Source organism: Lynx canadensis, chromosome C1 (assembly GCF_007474595.2).
Source record: "Lynx canadensis isolate LIC74 chromosome C1, mLynCan4.pri.v2, whole genome shotgun sequence".
Classification (NCBI taxonomy): domain Eukaryota; kingdom Metazoa; phylum Chordata; class Mammalia; order Carnivora; family Felidae; genus Lynx; species Lynx canadensis.
This window is the reverse complement of record NC_044310.1, coordinates 28,015,796-28,042,275: the sequence shown is the minus strand read 5'-3', so window position 1 is coordinate 28,042,275 and position 26,480 is coordinate 28,015,796. Positions and strand designations below refer to the sequence as shown.

The 26,480-nt window shown below is 54.7% G+C and overlaps 1 protein-coding gene across 1 annotated transcript in view; it reads left to right on the top strand.

The window, feature by feature from the left end:
* The window catches only part of GRIK3 (glutamate ionotropic receptor kainate type subunit 3), an 86,165-nt gene extending 60,400 nt beyond the window's left edge, over positions 1-25,765 (top strand). Inside the window, 8 exon segments of the mRNA XM_032594259.1 lie at positions 3,700-3,923; positions 8,937-9,055; positions 11,531-11,586; positions 11,589-11,688; positions 11,691-11,746; positions 22,082-22,304; positions 22,832-23,081; positions 25,695-25,765. Of these exon segments, the coding sequence (XP_032450150.1) occupies positions 3,700-3,923; positions 8,937-9,055; positions 11,531-11,586; positions 11,589-11,688; positions 11,691-11,746; positions 22,082-22,304; positions 22,832-23,081; positions 25,695-25,716 (1,050 nt within the window). The 3' untranslated portion in view covers positions 25,717-25,765.
* Positions 25,766-26,480: the final 715 nt, after the last annotated feature.

Below are 26,480 nucleotides of genomic sequence, written 5' to 3'. Positions count from 1 at the left end.
CTCCTAGCCTGAATGAGCCATAGAACCCTCATCTAGAATGTGGTAATAAACATTTACCACCACAGGAGGCTGCTGGGGGGGTCATATAAGGCAGTAAAGTATATGTAGCATGTTTCGCCATGATTGGTGTATAGGAATCATCCATGAATGGCCGTGGTCATTACTGTTTTAACTGTGGCAGTCTGAGTAACAAGACATCCTGGGGGATCCAACCAAGAGGCTGAGCACAGAGGTGGGGAATCTGATGGAGACCATACTTGGGAACGCGAGGAGGGCAGGTGCCAACCAGAATACCGGACACATGGAGCAAGCTGGGGCTCTGGGGGCAGATCCTTCCCTGGGATCAGCGGGGGAGCCGGGTTCCCCTGGTTTCACTTTCTGGTACGAGGCGAGTATCCAAGCAGCAGCCAAGAGGGCGGGATGCTAAGGGCCAGACTGCGGAGCTGTAGCTGGGTAAGTGGTTCTTGCCTTCGGTTCTGGTCGTTGGACACACGGTGGAGCAAATGGCGACAAGTGGCCGCGCACAGTATGGCGTAGAGTAGGAGAGGCTGGAGCCAGGTTGCGTCCTGACAGATTCTTGGTAAGGGAGAGCTGCTTATGGGGATGACGTAATGCCCAGGAAGGGTTGTCCGGCCCGTTTTAGAGGTATAGGAAAGGTATGGAAAGGTCCTCAGGCAGATGGGACCAACAGATCACTCGTAAGACCAATGAGTGTGCTGGACAAGTCAGGTTTGGTTTGGCCAAGGGCATGATTGCTGTGAATATGAGGGCAAGGGCCTTGGACCTTCTTGCAGCCTCAGTTTCCCTCCATAAGAAATAGAGGTTTGGAATCGAGGTTTCTGAAGGTCTCTCATCCAGCTCCGACAGCCACACGATTTTACCAACCATCCTCAAAGAAAACTGGCACGAGTGGGAAGAGCCTGCCAAGATTGGGCCTTTCGTTCTGAGTAATGAGCTGAAACAGCAGAGGCTTGACATCTGTTCCCCTCTTTCAAGGGAAGCTGGACAAAATAATGCCTTTTAGCAGCGAAATCGTAACCAACGGTGAAATGTAGTGTTTCCGGCCGCAACACCAGCTTTCCTGAAGCCCCAAGGGAGAACACACATCAAAACCCCCTTGAGGAAGGACAGGTTGACCAGCTGACTCTCTGCCGTAAGCACAGAATGCCGTGGACGCCCGCCTCCCAGCATGCGGGAGCCGGAGGACCGGAGGCTGGTGGGAAGATCCTGAAGGTTCCGTGATCCCAGTCACTAGCCCTTTCATCCAACTTGCCATCAAAGCCAAAGGAAGACTGGCACCATCGACTTTGAGGTTCTTGCCAGGAACCCACTCCAAGCCTCAGAGGCCATTCCCAGAGGCCAGCTCCAAATGAGCAGTGACGATGATGTTGGAGTCAGAGCAGAGCCCCTCAAAGCAATGTGCTTTGAAGGGTTGGGGCCAGGGGAAGCCAAGTTCTAGAATCAGAAGCCCACTACACTCCTGTCATGCCAACATTATACAGGATCCTGGAACGAGCACCGAAAGGAACCTTCCAGCATGCCCCACCCTGGCCCCCACCCCTTTGAGTCCCAGCAGCATCCGCCAGCAGGGGCTCACTTGACAGGAAGCTCCGTAAGAGCGGGAGCTGGGACTCCGGCTCAGCCTTGCATCCCAGACCGGAGCGTAGTAGGTCTTGAGAAGACACATATTATTCACTCTGCACCTTCCCTGATAGTTCTCTCCTTTCGTTGCATTCCTTTGTACACACCCTGAACTGACAGGGCTCCCAGGGAGCCACTCAGCATTTCATCTTCCTCTGCCTTCCAGCTAGGCAAGTTCCGACTCACGCGGTCAGACATTTACAAAGGAAGGTCCCAGTATGAAACGTCCTTTGTATTAGGCTCCTCCTCCCTGTCTGTCCCAGGTTCCAAGGTTCGCTGAACCCTTGGGCTCCCAATGTCAATAATCGGCTGAGGGGGCTGCCGCTGAAAAGGAAAATCATGGGGTTGCAACGTCAGGGTTGTGTGTTCGTCAGCGCCCTCCGCCCCCAGCCCGGAGCACCTGCAGAGTCTTTACGAGCTGGGGTTCTACCCAGATTAGCCTTCCCTTCCTTGAATCTGATTTCAACTCGGTTGTTGGTTTCCTGTTCTAGGATTGGTGAAGTCAGAGTTAGTGTTAACGGTTACCATTTAGGAAACAATTGTATAATGTCCATCTCCCCCACCAGATTGTAAGCCCAGAAACCATGTCTGTTGGCTGAGCTCTGCATCCCTAGTGCTTGGCAGAGCTCATAAAACGAATGAATGAGCACATGAATGAATGAATGAATGAAGCTGGGCCACGCCAGTGGGTGGCTGCCTAGACACATTGCCTTGGAAAGAGATCTCAGAAGCAGCCACCCCGCCTTGCAAAAAGGTCTTTAGTACTGGTCTTTAGGACCCGAGCTCTCTCTCTCTGTTCTGCCTACACCTGAGATAGGGAAGTGATAGCTTGATTCACATTCTGATATGTAAATAGCCACAGGAGCCCTCCCAGAGGAAAACGCTATTAACTAACAAATATTCTAGAGGCTGAGATGGGGCTTGGGAATGGACAAACAAAGCAGTAAATCAGCTACAGTCCCAACTGCACTTAGGAGCTCACTGGTACATAGGCAGATAAGACAAAAAGTCACATGGCCACACATCCTGCATTCAACCTCAGCAGGTTAGGACCTTACCGTGGGGCAGAGCAAGCTTCATGGGAGTTTAGAATTGGAGGCTATCAGGGAGGGCTTCTTGGAGGAGGTAGCCTGTGCAAAGAAAAATCGTAGGTGGTAAGAGACAGCAGGGAGAGGGCATTCTCAATAGGGCACAATGTGTGCAAATCGGGGAGTTGAAAAAGGGAATGTGGTCATCAGGAAGCAGTTACATGGGGTCTCATGTAGCAGGAGAGCAGTGGGGTGGAGGCTGGAAAGGTGGGAGAATGAGGGATTATAGATTTTTAATCAGCAAAAGCTCAGACCGAAGAGAGACCTTTAATTATTACCCTCATTAAAATTGTGGTGAGCTAAAATTGGCCAACATAGGAACGTTCCTAGCCTTCCCCACCCCCTTCCTTTCTTCCTCTGCTTTGCTCTCTTCCCTCCCCTCCCCTGTGGAAGAGGGCTCTGGACTTATCTCTCCTTCCAAAGAGGGTATTATTTTTGCCCAACTGGTCTTTGGGGGCTGTTAGGATGTACAGAAGATCCAGAACAGAGAGCGAAGCAGTCAAGATGTGGAGAGGAGAGGAAAACAGATTCAAATAAGGTTGGTTGTGGATTCATGATGTTTGAAAGTCACAGAGAAAGAGCAGGAGCTATTTTTGAAGGTTTGTGGATTGCTGAACTATATTCATTTGACAAAACCCCATTTTGAGAATGAACCCCCATGGGTTACAGCTTTAATAGGGGTTCCATTCTCTGCGTGTCGATACTGCTGTCCTCTTCCTGGAGGCCAAGAGCTCTTGGAGAACGGGGGTCAAGTCTAACTCATCGTGGTCTCCCCAGCATGCTGGGCATGGCCTGGCGCAGGACAAAGGTTAGTAAAAGTTGAAACTGAAGAGTGCGCAAGTGACCCAAGGCTCAGACGACGGGCTCCATTCCACTCCCTTAACCCTCCCTCCTCCGGGAGAGGTGTCTGTCCCCTGCTATCTGAGGCTTTGCTCTTACGTCTGTCCTGTGCATATCTCTCTCACTGCAGAAGGCAGATCTGCCGTGGGCCCCCCTGACCATCACCCATGTCCGCGAGAAGGCCATCGACTTCTCCAAGCCCTTCATGACACTCGGTGTGAGCATCCTGTATCGAAAACCCAATGGCACCAACCCTAGTGTCTTCTCCTTCCTCAACCCGCTGTCCCCAGACATCTGGATGTACGTGCTCCTCGCCTACCTGGGTGTCAGCTGTGTCCTCTTTGTCATTGCCAGGTAAGGGTAATGCCTTGGCCAGAGCTCTGGCCCAAGGTTGGGATTTCAGGGAGCCAGACTGGTCCCTACATCCTCAGTCCTTCACACAGAAGGCCCACGTTTAAGGCCACTGCGCTGCCTGTCCCTGTGTCCTTCGCCGAGGCTCAGCTCCCTTTACATCCTTCAAGCAACATTCCATAGCCCCCTGGGCATGACTCCCCCAGGCCTTACTCTAGTCTGTGTCCACGACTGGGAGGCAACTGTTGTATCCCAGGCCCTGGGAGCGGGTTAAGCCATCACCCAGAGCTGCTCACCTGGGCCAGGCACCCAAGTACGACAGACAGAGGTGCAGGATGGTCCATGGTGGTTGGTGGGAGGAGGTCACTAGGGGGCAGGTTCAGCTTGGTGTTTACTGAGCACCTGGCGTTTGCCAAGCACCGTGCTCTGGAACTTAGAGCCATTGTCTTAAGTGATTCTCTCAGTCCGCCATGAAGGGGAGACGTCTGAGGCTCACAGAGGTCCCATGTTTGCCAAGGCCATCCTGGCAATAAGTGACACATCGGGCATTTGAACTCTGGTCACCTGGTGCTTTATGTGTGACCCACATCTCTGACCACCTGGACGTTTGTCCTTTGCCCCTGCCCCAAGGTGGCAGCTCCCGGGCCCTGGGCCCTCTGCCCCCTCCTTCCAGGCTCCGGCCCCAGCCCCTGCCCTGGTTCCTTTTTCTCTAAATCCTAACGAGGTGCGAAGAGGGGCTTCTCTAGAGAGGCAATTTGAGATCCAAGGACTTGGTGTTTTGGCCTTTTTTTTTCCTTCCCCCTCCGGAGTCTTCTTTGAAAGCCTTCCCCCCCCCCCGCTCCCTCCCTTTCGCTCCCTCCTCCCGCACAGAGAGAGACCAAAGGGAAGGATGTGAGGGATGAAATCTGCCTGCCTCGGAAGCCCTGGGCTGCCAGCTGGCCGGTGCCGCGCTGCCTGCTCTGCCCAGCCCGCCTGCCACGGAGAGGCCTTTATCACGCCTCTTTCTCTAATGGCCTAACAAGCCTTTGAAAGCAGGAGCCACTCTCCAGAGCTCTTACTATAATTTTAGCAGCTCCAGCCCACTCTCGGCTCCCCACCCCCTGCAAACAGGCCCAGTTTCTCTGGCGTTCCTTCCGCCCATTCCGTGTGCGGCCAGTCCCCCTCCAGCCCCTGGCCTTTCAGCCTGCTTTTCGCCGCCTGCCTCCCGGCGAAGAAAAAGGGGCCCCCTTGACAAGGTTAGGCTGGGGAGACTTTCTGGAAGAGATGGGATTTCTGCAGCTGCTGGAATGACAGGACAGGAGAGGGGCAAGGGACCTGGTCACAGAGCCGCGAACAGGGTCATAGTACAGTTGGCACGTTAGGTAACACACATGTTACCCCTTCCCGTCTGATCCTTAGAAACGTCTAGGGAAGTGGGTATAATTCTCCCCACTTTGCAGAAGTAGCCAACGAGGTTCAGAGCGGCTAAGTCGGTGCCTAAGGTCAGAAAGCTTTTTCTTGCAGAGTTGGGTCCCAGAGCGAGGCCTGTCAGTTTGGAGTCGGGTGGCAAACACAGGTGCCCGTGGGGCTGGACAGGAAGTGAGAGGGAGGGAAGCAGGGAGGGGAGAGACGGAAGCAGACTGGAGGACGCTCCCCTGGGGAGGACAGCCTCTCTGGGCTCCAGCAGACGGCACTGGGCAGGAATGCGGGGCCAGAAGGGCAGAGTTCATGGTTTTTAGAGACACATGTAGATTTTTCAAGGGACAGCTCATGACTTCTATAGGTAGCCGCTAACTTGATTTTTTTACAACACTGTCAGGGTCAAGCCCAGCACATCCATAGGCTAGAGGTGGCCCTCTGTCCCCCCTCCCATGTGGCCTGTGTCCTTTAGACCGCTCCATGTTGGCTGCTGGAGAGCTGGACACAGCTGCCCCAGAGGTGGGGTCCGTGAAGTGTGGGCAGGTCCCCAGGCCCACTTCAGGGCCGCTCTGCTGTGTCGCACGACCGTCCGTCTTGTAAAGTGGCCTGGCCTGTGTCTGTCGGGCACCAGGAGTCGAGGCATTAACCAAGGCCTTCTTCCGCCACCAATGTTCTGCTTTATGCCTGGAGAGGTAGAAGGACAGGAAAGGAGGGAGTGTGCATTCTCACAGAGGACAGGACTGCCGGCACTCGTCAGCAGAGGGGTGGTAAAAAGCACCTATGAAGTCATTACAGGGAGTTAGGCAGATCCAGAAGAACTGATCTGGAAAGAGGCTGGTAACTTATTCAGTGGAAAATCCAAATTTTAGGGATACTATGGTATGATTTTTTGTGTTTAAAAAGTATCACAGGTACCGTGTATGTGGGCACACAGGACTGGTGGGGTCTCGTCAGAAATCATCTTTATCTCCCCCCCACCTCCCAGCGTGTTCAGAGGTGAGGCTGTCCTTGCCCTCGGTGAAAGTTCTTTCGGGGCCTGCCACTTTTGGCGCACTTCTAGGTCTCAGAAACCCTAGGTCTCTCTCCAACCACAAACACTGTTTCAATTCAGAAACTAGAAGGTTGAGGGGCGCCTGGGTGGCTCCGTCAGTTAAGTGTCCGACTCTTGGTTTCGACTCAGGTCGTGATCTCGCGGTTGGTTGGTTCGAGCCCTGGGTCGGGCTCCGTGCTGATGGCGCGGAGCCTGCTTGGGGTTTTCTCTCTCTCTCTCCTCCCTCTCTCTCTGCCCTTCTCACCTCTCTCCCTCAAAAATAAATAATACAAACTTAAAAAAATCAGAAAGTTGGGTCCGGTATAGTCCTCGACATTTCTAGACATTTCTACCTTCGCTCACAAATCAGACTTCTCCCCTCGCCTGCACCTGGGCCCGCCTGGGCAGTGCCTCCTCGGTCGGCCTGCTCCCCCGCTCAGCACCCAGCCCTGCAACAGCCCAGGCCCCGTGGCTTCTCCCTGTTACGGTCCTGTCGCCCGTCTCGGATAGGACCCAAGGTGGAGCCGGGCCCATCCGGTCCAGGGAAGCCCTGTTGGCCCAGGGTCCTTACACCTGGCTGTGTCTGGGCACGCAGGCCAATGCCGTGCAGCAGGGACTTGCCCTCCTGCGTGCATCCACGAGGCACACCTCAGCCACACACCATGGACCCAGGCGGCGGTCCCCTCGTTACAGAGCCGCCTGCCGGGCTCCCCCCGGCTCCCGCGGGAACCCCTCTCCCCAGACTTCACGGGAGATCCGAGGACCGCTGAATGCACGGCTCTCCAGAGGTCTCTTCCCCAGAACCTTTCCACAGCAGCCTCCGCCTCCACTCGCCTCGGGCTTCATTCTTCCTTCTGGATTTCTAGAGCCCCTAGCCAGTTTGTGGCCACTGCCTTTGAATATCCCCGTCTTGGTTGGAAGCCTCCCTTTAAAATCTCACGCGGGTAGGATCTTCCCACCTTGTGAGGACAAAATTCTTCTCACGTGAGCTTTGGCGATCAATGTATAATTCATTAAAGCTTTTAAAGAGGGGGCTGGAAAAGTCACAACAGCATGCTTAAAGCGTAGCGCACATTAAAAAAAAACAAAATTCCCCTGGACACGTCTCTCCTTCTGGTCTCTCGTCTCAGCATCCTACCCCACGCCAGCCACGCCAGCCACGCCAGCCTCTTGGGGATCGTCTCCACGGGCTCTCAGTCTCCCCCCGGACTCTAGCCTCCTCCGGCTTTCCACTTCCTCAACTGCAACACTTTTGCGATAAACAAAGATCCCTCCAACTGCAACCCTTTTGCGATAAACAAAGATCCCTCCGTAATCAGGACTTCTCTTCCTTAGAAGGCAGTGGGGGGCTTTAAGTAACAATTTTTTTTTCCTGTCATACAGGTATTTGTAGATTCAGAGCGAAAAAATCTGAACACTTATGTAACACATTGTTCTCTCCGGGGTGGGAACCCTCCAGTACTTTTCACTTTTTCACTGTATTCTTCTAGACCGTTTGAATATTTTATGAAGAGCATGTTTTGCTTCTTTTTTTTTTTTTTCCATTTTAAGTATGTAAGTAATTGAAAAGCCGATTCTTGGGGCGCCTGAGTGGCTCAGTCGGTTCCGCGTCCGACTTCGGCTCGGGTCATGATCTCACGGTTCATGGGTTCGAGCCCCGCGTCGGGCTCTGTGCTGACAGCTCAGAGCCTGGAGCCTGTTTCAGATTCTGTGTCTGTCTCCCTCTCTGCCCCTCTCCCACTCACCTCTCTCTCTCTCTCTCAAAAATAAATAAATATTAAAAATTAAAAAAATAAATAAGCATTAAAATATTAAAAAAAAGAAAAGCCAATTCTTATTTTAAAAATTAATTTAATCCATATAAAGCAACAGGCTTCCCTGAAATTCCTGCCACCATTCTGACCCCCTCCCCAGAGGGCAACACTGATATTTTTAGACAGGAATCTTTCCAGACTCTTCCAATGGGTTTGTATACATGTATGTGAAGAGGTGTAGGGCTGTGTCTTTAGGAATCTATTTATATAAATGTGATCATATTGTTCGTATTTTTATCATCTTTTTTTTTTTTTTTTTAACCCAACAGCATGTGTGGAAGGACTCTCCCTGTCGGGACATCTAGACATCTCTCATTCTCTCCCATCAGCTGTGTGACATTGCAGAGTATGGTTCTGACATAGTTTACTTAATCATTTTTCTGTTGAAGGACATTTAGGCTGTTTCCAGTTTTTGCTATTACAAACAATGCTTTGATAAACACCCTCTTTATGCTCGTGTACGGGCGTTTTTTCTAGGCTGGATAATGAGTCGCAGAATTGCTAGGTTGAAGGGCATGTGCACTTTTAATTTGAAGAGATACTGCTGAATTACTTTTACAGCCAGAAAAGGGCACTAACAATAAAGAACGAGAAGCAAAATGGCCCTGAGTTCCCGTTCCCTGCCTCCCCAGCAGAACACTGAGTCGATCGGAGTTAAAGGGGCAGCGCGGCCGCGTTTGCTAAGCAAGCAGCCCCGGTGGTGGCACCGATGCCCCTTCCCCCGCTGCCGGCTCCCCACAGCTCCGCCCCAGCGCTCCCCTCTCCCTGCTGCAGGTTCAGCCCTTACGAGTGGTACGATGCACATCCCTGCAACCCTGGCTCCGAGGTGGTGGAAAACAACTTCACTCTGCTCAACAGCTTCTGGTTCGGCATGGGGTCCTTGATGCAGCAAGGTATGTGGCCTCTCCCCAGGGGCCTCTCTCCAGGAGGGGGTACCTCCTCTCCTGAGTCCGCAGAGCCTGCCCACCTTCCAGGGCAGCCTCAGACCTGCTAAGCTGCCAGCAGGTTGGAGACACCTGGATAGTCCGGTGTGTACCCTTGTCTCGGGTCCCTGGCCGAACTGGCTCATGGTCTGAGGCAAAAGCAGAAAAGCCAGCCCACCCGTGGCGTGCAGGGCTCATCCCTATCCTCTCCTGCTCTAGCTGCAGTGGACATAACAGCATCCTGCTTCTGGGGGCCAGCCCCACCGATGGCCTCGCCACCTTAGACTCTGGCTGAGCAAAGCTGAGCTGAGAATGGGCCAGACTGGAGGCAGAGAGGCAGGGCGGGAGGTCACTGCAGGAATGAAAGCATGAGACCTGAACTGGAGTCGTGGCCGTGGGGGTGGAGCACAAAGATGGCCAAGAGAACTTCAGGATGTCGCAGGGACAGGACTTGGTGACCACCCAGCCCTGGGGAGCCTGGGAACCGGAAAGGGTCCTGGCTGAGGTGGGGACGTTAGCCTGAGCGCGTCAGGGACGATATGCACGGAAGGATATACCGTTTTCTTTCGTGTTCTAGAGTGGGGGGGGGCTGGTGTAACCGCACCTGTCGCCAGCCTGGTGGCCTCCCCTTTGGCCAGATCAGCAGCTGCTCAGACGTCTCACAAAGCAGAGTACCTGCACGGGCTGCAAGGAGCGTGGTGCAGACCGCCACGGGCTGAAGCGCGCGTGCAAGGAGAGGAGCCCCCAGGCATGAAAACACCCCCCCGGGGAGGACCCCACCACCGCCGCCCTGCGAGCCAGCCTTGCTGGCCAGGAGCCACATGCTCCTTGCTTCTGCCTGCTCGAGTCACACGTCTAAAGCCTCTTATTCAGGGAATGAGGTGTTGGGGGGGAGTGTGGAACCAAAGTCTCTGCCTATGTTAGGGTCCCACTGCGGGGCAGTGGGTGACAAGGGGGCAAGGAAGGGAAGGAGATCCCAGGGGCAAGAATTCTCTGTTCCTCGCTCACCTGTGTGTGCTCGCGAGGCCCACTACAAACCCCCGGTCCTCAGTAGACCTCGACCAGCGAATGCCAAATGATGGTATTATCCCAGTGTGTCCTGAGTGACCGCTACGTGCCAAGCCCTGTGCTGGGCACTAGAATGGAGGAAGAGGAGAGAGAAATCTGCCCCCGACTCGAACGATCTCCCAGCCAGGACAGAGGCCAGCTCAGGGGCCCGGGTAGGGGTCCAGCAGGGCCTGGCGGAGTCCACGAAGAAACAGGGAAAACAATTCATTCTCCCTCTTGGGGGGGCAGGCCCTCGCCATAGCTGGGAGCTATCTGATGGGGCTGGGTGTGGCCGGGTGGGGAAGGGAGCCTCAGAGCTCCCAGTGGTCTCCAGAGCTGGGAAGCGACAGGCGCCTTTTGACGGAAGTGTCTCTTTCAGTCCTCACTATTAATGAGTACCCTGAAGCCTCACCTTGCTTCTTTGTCCATCGTTATCTTTTCTCCGGTGACAGTTGGGAAGACCCTGGAAAGCCCCCTCAATGCAGTAATAGCTTCTCTCCAGCTGCTATTCAAAGCATGGGCCCCTGATGTATTCCCCACGAGGTTTTGATTAGGGAGGGAGAAAAATAGTTATGTATTTGAAAAAACTCTCCTTTGAGTGATTCTTCTTGGAAAAAAAAAAATCATCCATATCAAAGCAGACACTTTTCAGATTGCAGGTCCAAACATTCTGGGAAGTTCAGGAGTTACTTGCTATTTAAATCTCTTGAAAGCCGCCCTCGTTAATTACTTCAGTTAGAAGGTTTCATCTAAATTGTGCTCCGCACCCAAGGTCAGGGAGGAAGACTGATCTATTTCGGCTAAAAAGCTTCAAAAAATGTTGATTTTCTCCTCCTGCGAAGCACCATCCAGCAATCCTGTGTTTGTGTACCGCTTGTATTTCCAACACACTTTCTCCTCCAGTTCTATCGCGCTATTTGTGCGAGGCTGGGACAGAGGAAGGACGATTCTCCGTGCTTTGCAGTGTTCCAGAGGGGAAAGTGTCTGGCATAATCACACAAAGTTAGGAGCATGATTCCTCAGGAACCCAGGGCTTTCTACTCGGAACCTGGGACCCCAGGGGGCTGACAAGCCTGTGAAATGGTGTGCGTGTGCGTGGTGTGTTCTAGAACAGTGGTTCTTAATTTTAGCCTGCCCCAGGATCCCCTAGAGGGCTCACCAGACCCAGACTGCGGCGCCCCCACCCCTCAATGACTGATTCAGTAGGTTCCTGGGGAGGGGCCTGGGGACGTGCCCGTCTAACCAGCTCCCCGGTGGATGCTGAGGCTGCTGGTCTAGGGACCACACTGAGAACCGCTGCTCAGCTCTTACTGGATTATCAGTGGAGTCTGGGCCCCAGAGGACTTGAGCAGGCCCTAGACATTGTCCGGGGACCGCCTGCCCTCTCCATTCTCCCAGGGTCGGAACTGGATGCCCAAACCCTGTCCACACGCATCATCGGTGGCATCTGGTGGTCTTCTTCACGCTCATCATCATCTCATCCTATACGGCCAACCTGGCCGCCTTTCTGACCGTGGAGCGCATGAATCTCCACGACTCTGCTGATGACCTGGCCAAGCAACCAAAATCGAGTATGGGGCTGTCAAAGACGGGCCCACCATGACCTTCTTCAAGGTGAAGACCCTCCCCCTCCCTTGCAGCACCACAAGCTGACCCTCCCATGCCCTTCACTGTCCTTCCCTAACTGCACAGAATCCATGGGGCAGGAACCCCGGGGGCTCAGGCCCGGCCTGTTTGAGACCGGTTGGTTTCAGGGAGCTTTGATGACGTGGCCACCTGAGTTGGTCCCGGCACAGAGAGTACATGTTGTCACCCCTGGGACAGGCAGGGTAAATGTGCTGTTCTCTTAAATCGTCACAGGTGGGAGGATGAGACTGGAAAAGGGGAAGGAGAAGCGTGGCCCGGACACCCAAACGGGGGCCGGGGCAGTGGGCTCCCTGTGCCTGGCTTAGGGTCTTCATGACCTCCATTTTCCAAGAGGCTGGCCTGCCCTTGGAGGTGAGCTCTCCACCACGGAGAGCGTGGCCGGGGCACGTCCTCCAAGGAAGGGAGGAGGTTAAAACTTGAACAGGCGTCTATAAACGTTTCTTAGCGTGTTACACTCTTGGAATGCCGGTGTCCAGATACAGCCCCTGCCACCTGCTACGGTCACTGTCCTGAGGGGCATCCAGCCATGGCCTCCCTGCTCCTCCTGTAGGGTGTTGGCTCAGTTCCCCCAGGGTTTCCACCTCCTACCAGAGTAGCTATGGTGGAGGAGACTGACTGACCCTGAGAACCAGTAAATGTTCTTCTGGAAATTAAAGTAAAAACAACAGCGGCCACCGCCGAGAGCTCACAGTGGGCCAGACTGGTGGCTTGGCTTCACTGAATCATCAGAACAAGGCCTGTGAGGTGGGAACCACAACTATTTCCACTTTGCGCGTGTGGAAACTGAGGCTCAGAGTGATTGAGCAGGTTGTTCAAGAACTCAGAGCTGAAGGACCCAGGTCTGCCTTCCTCCAAAGCCCATGTTCCAGGCCGTTTGTTCTTAGACTGGAATATGCATCCAAATCACCTGGAAGGCTTGGGGAAAACCCAGATTCCTGGGCCCTGCCCTCGGCGTTTCTGGTTTTGTAGGTCTAGGGCAGGGCCACGAACGTGCATGTGTAAGGCATTCCCAGGTGCCACTGGTGGTGGTCCAGGGACGACACTTGGAGAACCACTACTCTAAGGGTTTCTCAGAAAATGGTTAGGATTCGGGAACTCGGGGGACTGTAGGTCTAGGCATCCATCCATTTATTTATTAGTCACTTGCTCTCAATCAGTCTGGAACCCTGGCCCTGGTTCCCCATCCCCCCAGCTCTTGGGTCCTTCCACGCTAAGCCTCTGAGGGATGAGTTGAGCCTCCAGAGGGGCCTGAGGGAGGAGAGAGGAAGGAAGGAGAGGGCGGGGAGGGAAAGCCTCTACCTCCTGGAACCCCACCAGCACCGGCCCCTACCCTGGCCTCCCCTGTGGTCCCTCCTTGAGGGACAGCAGATGTTTAGTGAAGAGGAAAGAGAGGAAAAGGGCTCCCTTGTGAACATCGCTGCTGCCAACCAAGAGTGGCAAATGTGGTCTTCCTGAGAGGTCACTATCATGCATCTGGTGCGAGGAGCATATAAAAGTGTCGTCGCAGGCATGCCTGGGGGCTCTCTGGGACCCCGTGTAGGTGTTCATGAGTGTGGGCAGTATGTGAGCATGTGTGTGCCTGCGTGTGTGTATCATAGTATATGTACACATAAACGTGCATTTAGGCACGTATGGGTGCACACAGGTGCCCTGTACAAAGTCTGCCTGTGCAGGGTCTATGTGCATCTTGGTGCTCAGACATAAGCTGTTGCATATATCTGTGGGCGTACGGGCGAGCGTATGCGTGCGTGGTATGTCTGTGGTCTGGCATGTGGATGTGTACATAGGTGTATATGCCAGAATGTCTACGTGTGTGTGCATGGAGATTATGTGTGTGCGTGTCTGCTTCATGTCCCCGTGGTGTGTCTAGACAAATGTGAGCATGGGGGGGTGGACCTCTGTGTCAGCCCACGTGTGTATGTGTGTCATAGCTTGCATGTGTGCATGATGGCCCCTGCACGCATGTGTGTCTGCGTGCGTGTGTCAGCAAGTGTATGTCATGGTCCGTGCATGTGTGTGTGCCTCATAGCCCCTGCATGCTGTGGTCCTGCATGTGCGTGTGATGGTTTCCACATACGTGTGCGTGTGTGTGTGTGGTGTGTGGTGTGTGCTGGTGTGAGTGTGCCTGCTCGTGCCAGTCCCCCAGGCTGTGGCCCAGCCCTTTGACTGGTGCCAAAGCATCTCTCATGCATTACACATGAGCCCATCTCTAAGCAGGGCTCCCGATCAAAGGGAAGCGGCATAAATAAGGCCGGTGCAGGCTCATTGCCGCTGATTGGATGCCCTTGCCTCCCTCCACGCTAAGATGCTCAGATTGGCTTCCAAGAGCCTAGGTTCCAGCTTCCCCGCCGAGCCTCTGTCCTCAGCATCAAGCAGCACCCCCGGCAGCCTGCTCCGCCCTCACGCACCTTCCCTGCAAACAGTGCAGCGAGGAGGGCGGGGGAGGGACACAGATGCTGTCACCCAGCTGGGATGCTGGGCACGAGGGCCCATTCTCACAAGGGCCGCCGGCCAGAAACAGCAACTCCGCATCTCCTGCGGGACCAACTCCACTTTCCCTGCCTCTCCTGATCACCAATTAATTCCTCTGGATGTCTGGCTACGTTGCCTCCTGCTTTTTTTTTAATGTTTATTTTTGAGAAAGAGAGAGAGAGAGACAGAGTTGCAAGACAGGGAGGTGCAAGGGAGAGAGGGAGACCCAGAATCCAAAGCAGGCTCCGGGCTCTGAGCCGTCAGCCCAGAGCCCGACGCGGGGCTCGAACCCACGAACCGCGAGATCATGACCGAGCCGAAGTCGGACGCTCAACCGACTGAGCCACCCTGGCGCCCCTACATTGCCTCCTGCTTTAATCCAAGCGCAGCTCTTCCTGCCCAGGCTCCCTTTTCTCTGGCAACAGCAGTGGGAATGCTTTCCAGGCCGAGAGGAGCTTGACCATGGGGACCCTAACCCTGCCTCGGATGATGAGGTAGAAGCCAACACCCACCCAGAAGTTTCCCAGACAAGCTTGCTCCCTCCCTCTCTCCCCTGCCCGTGAGTGAATATGGCGCTAGGGTCGGATGGGGATCAGCTTCAGGAGTAGACACAGGGAGCCTAGGAGACATTGGCAAGGTCGACGATAATAGTAACATTTATCAAGCACTCACTGGGTGCCGGGAAACATTCCATGCACTTGGCCTGTATCCGTGTGTGTCCTCCTCACAACTCTGGAAGGTAGAGACCATTGTGATCATCTCCGATTCTACCCCTGAGGAAAGCAGGCTCAAAAGTGGCCTGGAGTTCACACGGACTTGCCTAAGATCAACAGCTAATGAAACGCAGAGCCGGGATTTGAACCCCCGCGGCCTGGCACCAGGGGCCCTGCTCTCTGGTCGCTGTGTGCATGCGGCTTCCTCTAAGGAGTCAGCCACGGTCTGGGATTCGGTTGGGGAAGAGCAGAGCCGCAGCCAGTGCGCCTACGTATCCCCAGTCCACACGGTCCCACTGCATCCCGCGTCGTTGTTCAAGCGATACACGTTGAGCGGAACGCCGTCGCTGAATTAGAGTTTGGAAAAAAAAAAAAGAGGGCAGAAGCCAAGTAGAGCAGGTGCAGGAGACGTGTTAAGGGCAAGGAACTGAGCAGGTGGCTCCCTGAACATCCTGGGGTGCAGGGCGAGGGGAACTTCGTGTGTTCCTACAGAGCGCCCCCCCCCCCCCAGACTGAGAGGAGAGCTTCCAGGGAGAGAACCCATTCCTGTCCAAAGGCAGCAGCGGGAAGCGGAAGCCAGGCTCTGGGGGGGGGGGGGGGTGGGTGGGGGAGGGGAGGGGGTGCGCCAGAGCCCCGCGCCCACCCTGCAGCCTGGGAGACAGGGCGGCTCGAGGCGCCCCGGCATTCCAAAGGAAATTGCATTTGAAGAGTTGTCGGGGGAGCAGCAGACATCACAAACCACGTCTCCTGTGCTTGTCCTCCCCTCCGTCTGGGAAGATAAAAATTAATTAGGAGATGAAAAAAGGAAGTCTTTGAAAGCACTGTTTGGCTGTAAAAATATGTAGGCAAAAATGTAAAGAAGAACATTGGGGAAGCGTGTTTCTTTGGGCAGCTTTGAAAGGAGAAGCTGTAGGAAAACAGCCTCTCCGAGGATTTAGGCCCCCTTTGGTGCCGGCGCGAGGCAGGCACATCGCAGAGGGAGGGACTGCGTGGGAGAGGACAGCCGCTCAGGGCAGAGACCAGAGCTGGGGGCCAAGGAATTCCAGGCTCCCTGGGGCTCTGGCACCGTCCGCCCCTCCCTCTTGTATAGCCCTGCCCTGCTGTAGGCAAGGGAGCCTGGAGAGTTCCTGGAGAGGCCTCTGTCCAGCCCCCACCTTCCAGCCGCTCAGCCGACTCTTCCCTGAGCTGGAAGCCTCACCCTATCTCAGCCTCCGGTTTCTCCTGACTCATCTGCCGGCCTGTCCAGGGGCAGAGTCTTGCCTTCAAGCAGAAGGAGGGTCGGAGGGCCAAAACGCAAGGACCCGGAGCGAGGTTCGGTGCCCTGTCCAGTCACATCCGTCTTAAAGTCAGACCGCCCAGGACTTGTTGTCTCTGCTGGGGGACCTTGGGTAAGTCACTACTTCTCTGAGCCTCATTTTGTTCACCTGTATGACGTGGGTACTGATTGCCACCAGACGGCACTTCAGCGAGAGGACTCAACGAGCTACCGCACGTACAGTGGTTAGCCCAGTGCTGGACGCAGAAGCACCCAAGTCAGATGCTCCGCTGGTTGGCTGACCCAGAAGACTGGGAAGCAGGCCGGACCCTTTTCCCCTTTTGCCCCGTAGTCCCCCAGAGGATTTGGAGAGGGACCAGCCAGCGGACACCTGGTGAATCTCCCTTCCCCTGGGTCTGTGGGCTTTGTGAAGGACCTTGGTGCCTCTCACGGGATGGTCATATGCCTCCGCACAGAGCTAAGAACTCAGAAGGAGCCCCGAGATCCTCAGAATAGGAGAGATCCCGAGAGGGCAGGCAGAGGGGCAGGGACAGGTGCAGGGCTGGGCCAGTGATGAGGGGAAGTGACTGAAAACTACTGTTCCTGAGGACCTCTCTGTGCCTTCGTTTTCCTCATCTATGGAACGGGTATGATAATAGTACCCATCTCGCAGAGTCACTGAGATGATTAAGTGGGATAATTCACGTAAACAGCTTAAAACCGTAGCTGACACGGAGTATACATGCCCTAAGTGTTAACTGTGTTTATTGTTTGTTGTTGAAACTGGAGATACGCAGGCCTCTTCAGCCCACAGATGCAGTTTTGGGGGCCATACATCGCTTGCATTTTCTTACGTGAGTTGCCAGCATTTAAAATTGAGAGCTTTTTGCATTTAAAAAATTCACATTTCCAGCTTCTTGAAAATGTGAAAGATTTGGCATCACTGAGCTGCTCTCCTCGCCGAGCACCAGTTGTGGGAGCCAAGAGGCAAGTATCAATCTCTCCAGTGTATCAATTCCACTCAGCATTTCCTACTTACTTTACAGCGCCCTCCCTGGCCCCCGTCAGCACCGGGCTTTCCTACCCTGCGCTTTGCGTCATTTTATTTTCTGGAGAAACTCTGCATTATAGCAATTATTATCCCCCCGATTTCCAGATGAGAGAACTTAGCCTTAAAGAGCAATAATGATGCCGTCCACTTGCCCAGCACGTCCTAGGGACCCAGCCCTGTGCTAAGCCAGCCCTCATTTGACAGAGGTGGAAGATGAGGCTCAGATTTGTGACGTCACTTGCCTGTGGGTCCCAAAGGAGCTGTCATTTGAGAACCCAGGTTGGCATGACACCAGAGTCCATGCAACAGAGCTGACCCCTCCTGCCGCCTCTATCCCCAGCCTGCAGCCCCCGCCTTCCCAGCCAAGCCTCAGGGTGGCATGTGCGGACATGCAGGGGTGACCGCTATACTGGAGGGGATCCGTGAGTCTGTCCTGGTGAGGTGACATGTAATGGCGGGCAGAAGCAGGCAGACTCCGGGAAGCCACCTGGTCCCTAAGGAAATAATCCAGGAGACATGATTACTGCAAAGCCTCCACACCCATGGGATAAGCAAGCCAATTTATTTTGAGGAAAGGTCTCCTCTCCAACATTGGGAAAATACCCAAGGTCCTCGCATGGAATCACATCGCTTTCTGCCTCTCTGCACCTGTTCCCTGGGATTCAGCTCCCTTTGAAATTTATATATATATATATATATTATATATATATACACACACACACATTTTTCTTGTACAGAAATGTTAAATTCTCAAGATTAAGTATCTTCAGTTGGGGAAAATCAATTTACTTCTTTGAGGGGGCTGGAATTGAAAGTCGTGAGCCTGAAACTTACTTTCTTGCCAATTTTACTGATAAAAAAAGCCTCTCCGTCCTGGCACGTCGCCCTGTATTGGCGGCTCCAAACGATTCCATTAATTGATTTGGGTGACTGGCCCTGAAGCAATGCTTATTAAGGTTTCCCACTGGAGCTGGGACAGGCAGGATGACGTGGGAGCCATAGGTGTGCGGGACTTCCGTTCCCTGGGGTGGTGATCATAGCTCTGACCTAGACTCCAGGAGGGGCCCTGGCTGTATCCCTCCCTGCCTCAGATGGGCCCTGCTAGAAGAGAGCTTTTCAGAGATGTGCCTTGGAATCACAGAAATCCCTGGAAGACAGAAGGAAGGAATTTAAGGGGAGCCAGAGACCATGAGTGGGATATGGCTGAGCATCTGAAAAGGGAGCCCCAAAATACAGAAGCACAGTCAGTGGGAGTCAGATTTCAGAAACCACCTGTTAAAGTTTGGAGGTGAGAATTTGTTGACACTGGAACTGGGAGAGCTGAACCTCTTGAAATCAGCATCACAGCCGTCTTCCACGCCTTTTTGTCACCTCTCCTCTCAAGAGGCCCTAGCTTCCTGGTGTTCTTACCAGCTCCCTCCCTGTAATCCTTCAGCTTTGAGGCTACTGGAGGCCTTCAGCCTCAACACCCCCTCCCCACACACACACACAACCCCCGAAAGAAATTTCTGTCTCCATTTATGGTGGAGTGTTTACTGGAAAGAACATATGTTTTGATGGCAAGAACCCTGCTTCTGCTCGACTTGCTGTGGAAAGAAGGAATAAGGTGTTGGGGGAGGATGCAGGGAGGAGTTTGCAGAATGAGGATGAGTTTTCAATCGCTTTCTGAGACAGAAGGAGTGGGGCAGGGCTTCCTGAGTGGTTCGTTGTCAAGTTACTTTTGCCAGCACTTGGGATTTACTGATGGATGACTGGTTTCATGGGAGAGCGATGGGTAAGATGGGTGAGGTGGGAAGTGGATGCATGGTTGAGTGATGGATAGATGGATAAAAGAACGGATGGATGGGTGGGTGGATGGGAGGATGGATGGAAGGATGGATGGCATGGATTGGTTGGCTGGCTGTGGTTGGCTGGCTGGTTGGTTGGCTGGAAGGCTGGCTTGCTGGCTGGCTGGCTGGCTGCTGGCTGGTTGGCTGGCTGGCTGGTTGCTGGCTGGTTGGTGTGGCTGGCCGGCTGGCTGGCTGGCTGGCTGTTGGATGGCTGGTTGGTTGGATGTTGGTTGATGGGGATGGTTGGATGGATGGGTGGATAGATGGATGGATGATAGATGGATTCATGCATTAAGAGGTATAAGGGGAGCCCTGACAGTCTCATCAACACCTGGTTCCCACTTCTGATGGAGGAGAATTTGGAAGCAGGAGAGACTGAGATGGAAAAGAAGCTGAGGTTCCAGAGCCACTGATAGGATAATAGTACTTAGTTATAATGACCATGAAGACAGAGTATCTGAGGAGCATGTGTACTTGGCACTAGGGGTGATTGGACTTGGATGACCTGGTTAGAGGAATCATTGGAACTGATTATCTGAAAAAAACAACGATCTGAGGAACAGCAGTAGCTTGTGTGCATATGTGGTGAGAGAGTGTATTGTTACCTTTTGCTGGACAGCTGATTACCTGAAACCGAGTGTCCCTAAAACAATGGCATTACGATCTCACCGACTGTGGGTCGGGAAGCAGCACAGCTTAGCTGGGTCCTCTGCGCGGGGACTGTGACAGGCTGCGGTCGAGGTGTTGCCTAAGGCCACAGTCATCCCAAAGCTGCGCTTCCAAGCTCGCTCACATGGTTGTTGTCAGCAGTCAGTTCCTCCCGCGCTGTTGCACTGAAGGCTTCAGCTCTGTGTTCGCTGCTGGCTGGAGGCTGCCCTCTGTTCCTGGCCACGTGGGCCTCTCCACAGGGCGACTCGCATGGCAGCCAGCTGCCATCAGAGCAGCCAGCAAGAGGGCGAGTCTCCTGGAGCCTAATCTTAGGAGTGACATCCCATCACTCGTGATGGGGGCAGGGGGAGTTCAAAGCAAATCAGTAGTCCAGTCCGCACTCAAGGGGAGGGGATTACGCAAGGGCATGAGTACCAGGGATGGGGATCTCTGGAGCTAGATAGAAGCTTCCTAGCACAGTGAACCTGGGCAGAGTGAGAAAGGCCCTGTGGGATAAAAGGAGCCAGAGAAGGAGAGTCTGGATGCCAGAAATTATCTAGAAGATAAGCAATGTCTGAGGACTCAGAAAGTCCTCGAAAAAGGAATGCTTTTAAGGGCAAGAATGGCTAGTCGGGAGAGGGCATGGGTGGGGGGGGTGGCGCAGGAGGAGCTGAGGGGGGAGAGTAGCTGGCGAGATGGAGTAGCTGGAGAGCACGGGGTTTGGAGACAAGGTTGAGGAGGTCAGAGTAGCTGATGGTGGAGTAGCTGTAAGCAGGATTAGGAAGTAGGATGGCTGGGTTGCTGGGAGCAACCAGCTTGCACTCGAATGGAACCCATCAAGGGCCTTCAGCTTGGAGGCAGGTATATGTGCAGGTGGGATGGTGGCTGCTTCTCTGGGAAGGTGCCCTCAGGCCCGGAGGAGTGGGGTCTTGCCTGCCGCTTTGGGGCACCCCGCTCCCCTAGGCATGCTTGGGCCTCCAGGAGCCAGTTTTGGAGAGGACAGCCCTTACCATAGCCAGAAAGGCCCCGGAGAATAGTAGATACAACTTTCCTCCCAGGCCCTGCCCCCACCGCCCTGACTCCTGACAAACACAGCTTCTTTCCCATCCCCTCCCCATCCCCCCCGCCCTGCACCAGCCTGTTCAAGCACACCCCTGCTGTCACGCACACCGGTGCTGGGCCGGGTGCCAGTGAGACAGGCTGACATCACAGACAGGCACAGCTAGACTTGGAAGCGGCCGGGCACAGTGGGGCTCACAGAGCCACCTGCTCCCCTGGGGACCCTGGAGGCAGGGCCATTCCCCCCCCCCCCTCCGCTGGGAGCAGCTAGCTGGCTGGCTGTAACTTCCTGAGAAAAACTCAGGAATGCTGTGCAGCCTGATCTGCCCGTTCTTCTCGGCAGCAGGGGACATTCAACCTCGGCCCCCTCTCCCTGCCCCCCACACCTTCTCTGAGTCTCCCCAGCCAGCCGGGGCAAGCACAGCTGCCCACCCACCAGGCCTGATCTTAGCCATGCTAGCTGTGTTCGCACAGCAGCGTCCAGCCCGGGATGCTCTGGGGACAATCACAGGAGATAAAGGGCCTGCAGACCACCGGCTCTGACTGCCCCCCACTTCTCGCCCCCCCCCCCCTCCTCAATGAAGCACAACAGACAAACCCTCGTCTTCCCCTGGAACACGGCACACAGGGGGAGCCCTCTTTGGCCGCGGTGGAAGGGGGGGGGGGAGGCCAGAACCCACCAAGCTTTGCCCTCACTGGCATCCCCTTCTCCCTGTCTACCCTCACAGAGGTTTCTATGAGGCAGTGAAGCCAAGTGGTTAGGAGCATGGACTCTAGAGTCAGATGGCCTGGGTTCGAAGCCTAAATTTGCTACTAACCTTGAGCAAGTTACTTGGCCATGCTTCCGTTTCCATAGAACGGAGCCAAGGGTAGTACCCGCCTCCTCGGATCGTCGTGGAGAATCAGCGAGTTAACGCAGCTAAAGCTCTTAGAACAAGGCCTGCACATGTAGACCTTTAATATATGTCAGAGGAAGGAAACCCATTTAAAAAACAGTCAGTCCGAAAACCACTGCGCCACGGCAAAGAGCCAGGCGTTCCTAGGTGAGGGGGGGGGGGGCTGAGTCTGAATCCCGGCTTCATCACTCCCCAACTGTGTGTGTCGGGCCCTCCTCTCCCAGGGCCTCAGTATCCACGTCTGAGCAACGGGTCGCATTCCTTCCTCTGAGGGCCGTAGACAGGGTTCAGTGGCTAGAGCGCTGCTAAGTAGAGGGTATGGTACTTGGCCCCCGTGTGCTCGGTGACTGTGTGCATCCCCCCTCCCCTCGTGGCCCAGAAATCCAAGATCTCCACCTTTGAGAAGATGTGGGCCTTCATGAGCAGCAAGCCCTCGGCGTTGGTGAAGAACAACGAGGAAGGCATCCAGAGGACCCTGACGGCCGACTATGCGCTGCTCATGGAGTCCACGACCATCGAGTACGTCACCCAGAGGAACTGCAACCTTACCCAGATCGGGGGCCTCATCGATTCCAAGGGCTACGGCATTGGCACACCCATGGGTGAGCGAGGGGCTGCAGGCGGGAGTGGGGCTTGGGGGACAGAGGATGGGCAGGGCCCCCACATCCACCCACACACACAGTCTTTTGCCCCCTCTCCCAGCTCATCCCACCGAATCTAAAAAGGTGGCATTTCTTCAGCCCAGAGACCAAGGCGTACGTCCCAACCTCGCGGGGTCGGCCGGGGCCTAGGCAGAGGAGAGCTGGGGGCAACCCAGAGGCGGGGTGAGGCAGGGCGGGGGGGGGGGGGTGGGGTCCGTTCAGAGGTCATGGCTGTTCTCCCTGACTTTTCCCCTGCTGATGCAGCCCAGATACACCGTGCGTTCCAGGGGCCTGTGGAGACAGGGACTCCTAGGCAAAACTCCCCACCCCAAATCAGGACGTTTCTCCCACCCAAACACCGTAGATCATTCAAAGAGGGGCTTTTGTGAGCCTATGGAGATGGTGGCCAGCACCGAGCAGGGTGCCGGCAGGGCGAACGCACACTGCACTGAATGCCGCTGCCAGCCGGACCCCTGTCCCCCACGCAGGCTCCCCGTACCGGGACAAGATCACCATTGCCATCCTGCAGCTGCAGGAGGAAGACAAGCTCCACATCATGAAGGAGAAGTGGTGGCGAGGCAGCGGGTGTCCCGAGGAGGAAAACAAAGAGGCCAGCGCCCTGGGCGTCCAGAAGATCGGGGGCATCTTCATCGTCCTGGCCGCCGGGCTGGTCCTGTCCGTGCTGGTGGCCGTGGGCGAGTTTGTGTACAAGCTCCGCAAACAGCGGAGCGAGAGCAGGTGAGCCTCGAGGACCGGGACCTGCGCAGGGAGGGGAGGGAGAAGGGAGGACAGGGTTCTGGCTGGGTTCGTGCCTCCCAAGCGCACGGGGTATCTGAGCCCACCCTGCCTCCCCCTGCCCACCCCCCCCCCGACCAGGAGGCCCCGCCGGCCCCACCCCTGCTCTGACCTCCAAGCACACAACTCCCACCGCTGCTGTTCCGTTCCAGGACAAGCCCCTCGCCTCCAGCTGGACCGTGCGACAGCCTCCAGTCTGGCCTTCCTGCCTCCCCGCTCCATCCGCTCTCCATACACAGCTAGTGCCCTGTTTCACACTTAATTCAAACCGGTCGTTCCCTCACAAAACCCTCCATGGTAATTGTTGGAGCTCGGTGATGGTTACATAGGGATTCATTATACGCTTCCCTCTCCTGCATATAGTTGGAAATTTCCATAATCAAAAGTTTAAAAAAGAAAAGAATGTTAAGAGGTCTGGCCCAAGTGTACATGCAGGAGAAGTCTGCTCAACCCATCTGATTAATTCAAGTGTGGTTGAGCAATGTTTCTGGGTCCTGGTAGCAAATTAGAATCACAGGGGGAGAGTTTTTTAAGTGCTAATGTCCTGGCCTCACTCCCAGAGACAGTTTTAATTGGTCTGTGGCAGAGCCTGGCGTTGGTGTCTTAAGAAAGAGTACTTATAGGGTGATTTAAATGTGCACGTGAGTTGAGGGCTGGACAGAGGTCCCTCTCACAGAGAAGTTCAAAGGGACGTAGGGCCAGTGTGGAAGGAGACTGCAGTTAAGTCCCGTGTGGAAGGGACCATTCAAAACAGGCGCTTTTTACATCCATCAGAAATGAAATAGGGCCCTTTATAATCAGAAAGCCAGAGTCAGCAAAGAGGAAGGGGAAAGATCATTCTTGGTGTCGCATTTCTCCTGGGCAGGAGGAAAGGGACATGTTCCGGTATTGCTGGGATCAGTCCAAGCGGATATGTTTTTGGAAGGCAACTTCGCGGTCTGGACAGAGTCTTGAAAGTGGCCACACATTTTGACAGTGAATTTCTACTTTTCGAAAAGCACCCAGTGGAAGTGGCCAAGGGTAGATGCAGTTTTATTTACAAGGATGTTCACGGAAGTGTTAATTGTCACATGAAGAATGGGGTGGGGGGGAACCCTTGACGTCCAATAAAAAAGAATGACTAAAAAAAATTACAATACATTAGAAAAGAACCACCAAATTCTTTAGGAATTCCCAATACCATTGGCATGAGCTCCACATTGCCCCAAAAGCCTACAAGACCTGGTCCTGGTCCACTTGTCTGACTTTCTCCCTCTCATACTGAACTCCTTTACTCTGCTCCGCACACATCGGCCTTCTTTTTAGTCCTTAACACACCAAACACAGTTCAGCCCCAGGCCATTTGCACATGCTGTTCCAGCCACCTGCAATGCTCTTGCCCCAGAGCACCCTGTCGTTGGCCTGTTCTAGCCACTTAGGTTTCAGCTCAAATGCCACCACTCAAGTAGCCTTCCCCACCTGCCCCCACGCCCAGCCCCCGCTCTATCCCATTCCACTGGTTTATTCTCTTAGAGATAGTTACCATTCCCTGAAGTGATTTATTTGCTTGCACGTTTATTACCTGTTTCTATCACATCCTAGACCCTAAGCTCCCTGAGGGCTGAGACCTGTCTTTTTCACGTCTGTATGCCTAACATTTAGAACAGTGCATGGAACATAGTAGGCCCACAATAAATATTTTCAGAATGAATAAGGGAGGTAAGAGGGAGGCTATTCTGTGTTTAGTGGGTGAACAGGGGAAGCTTGGAGGGGAAGCTTGGAGGGGAAGCGGGTAAGAGGCAGAGCCAGAATTCGAATTCCCCTGCACCACACCGGCCGCCCACAGGTGCCTGGGTGTGCTAATACCCTGACCTCATGCAGAAGTTGAGCTATCAACAGCGCCCCCTGTCTGCCAGACAAGTCACAGGACAGCCTCCGTCTGTTGGGCTCAGAGGAGCCACTGCCCTCAGATACCTGCAGGCAAAGCTGTACCTTTGCCTTCCCTTCTGGGTGCCCATGAGGGACCCAGGCCAGAAGCCACTGCCACCCCGCTGCCTCGCAGGGACCCGCCTCCCAGTTGCGCACCTTGAGAAACATGCTGGACTTTCCCTAGTGGGAGCACAGTGATTCTCCCCTCAGTTGGAAGCCCTCCCAGGGGAAAGGTTACCCATACATTCACCAGGTGTTTCTTAAGCTTGACTCTGGGCCAGGCCAGAGCTGGGCTCACCCGGATGAGGCTGGTTTGGTTCCTGCCCTCAGAATCTAGTGGAGAAAAATCAGACAGGTCAGCTCCTCAAACTTTAAGGTACATGCCAATCAGAGCCTCAGTTTGCTCCTCTGTGAAATGGGGTTAGGATGATACTACCTGCCCTATCTCCCTTAGTCTCCAAACAAGAATGTAATGCTTTGTAGGCTGCCCCACAAACTGGTCATCCTGAGTGGGCAGCGGGTGGGTGGCCTGAAGGTGAGAGAGAGACAGGCAGCCTTGGCACAGCCTGGGGAGGAAAGGGAGGCACTGGCTGGGGTTGCAAGGCCAAGCCTCACCCATGTGCCCCTTGCCCTCCCACCCCACCCCAGCGCTCCTTCTGCAGCACCGTAGCCGACGAGATCCGTTTCTCCCTCACCTGCCAGCGTCGGGTCAAGCACAAGCCGCAGCCTCCCATGATGGTCAAGACTGACGCTGTCATCAACATGCACACATTCAACGATCGCCGGCTTCCGGGCAAGGACAGCATGGCCTGCAGCACACCATTGGCCCCTGTATTCCCCTAAGCACAGGTGGGGTGGGGACCGAAGGCCTGGGGGCAGGGCAGAGGAAAGCAAAGGAGACTGGAAGCACCTCCCCCGTGCCCACACTGGGCTTGGGGACCAGGGCCGTTGCCTGCCTGCTGGGCCAGGAGCCTTCTGCCCTTACCTACCAGGAGACCAGCAGGCCCCCACTTGCCTCTCATTTCTTCTGTGGGTTTCTAAAGCTGCCAGCCGAGACAGCCAAGGCCAAAGGAAGCACATGCCTCTCAGGCCAAACTCACCTGCCCCTCAATTCTCCTCAACAGTCAGAAGTTTCTACCACGGCCCTGCAGAGGCCAAAGAAAATGAGAAACAGCTCTTATATTGCCACTCTTTCCCCATGAGCCCAGGCCTCCTGGGCCTTGACCGTGAGACCAGAAACAAACCTTGGGTACTTTAAGGGTTGTAGTGTGGCAGCCATTAGGAGCTGAAGATGGGATGGCCACCCCACACGTCTTGAGCAGAAGGAAGACCTTCACCCTCAGAGGCTGCTCACATAGTCCTGGTCTCAGGCAGCCCCCATCTTTGCAAAGTTGAAGGCAGAAAGCCCCATAGAGAAAAAGAGGAGTTTGCGGT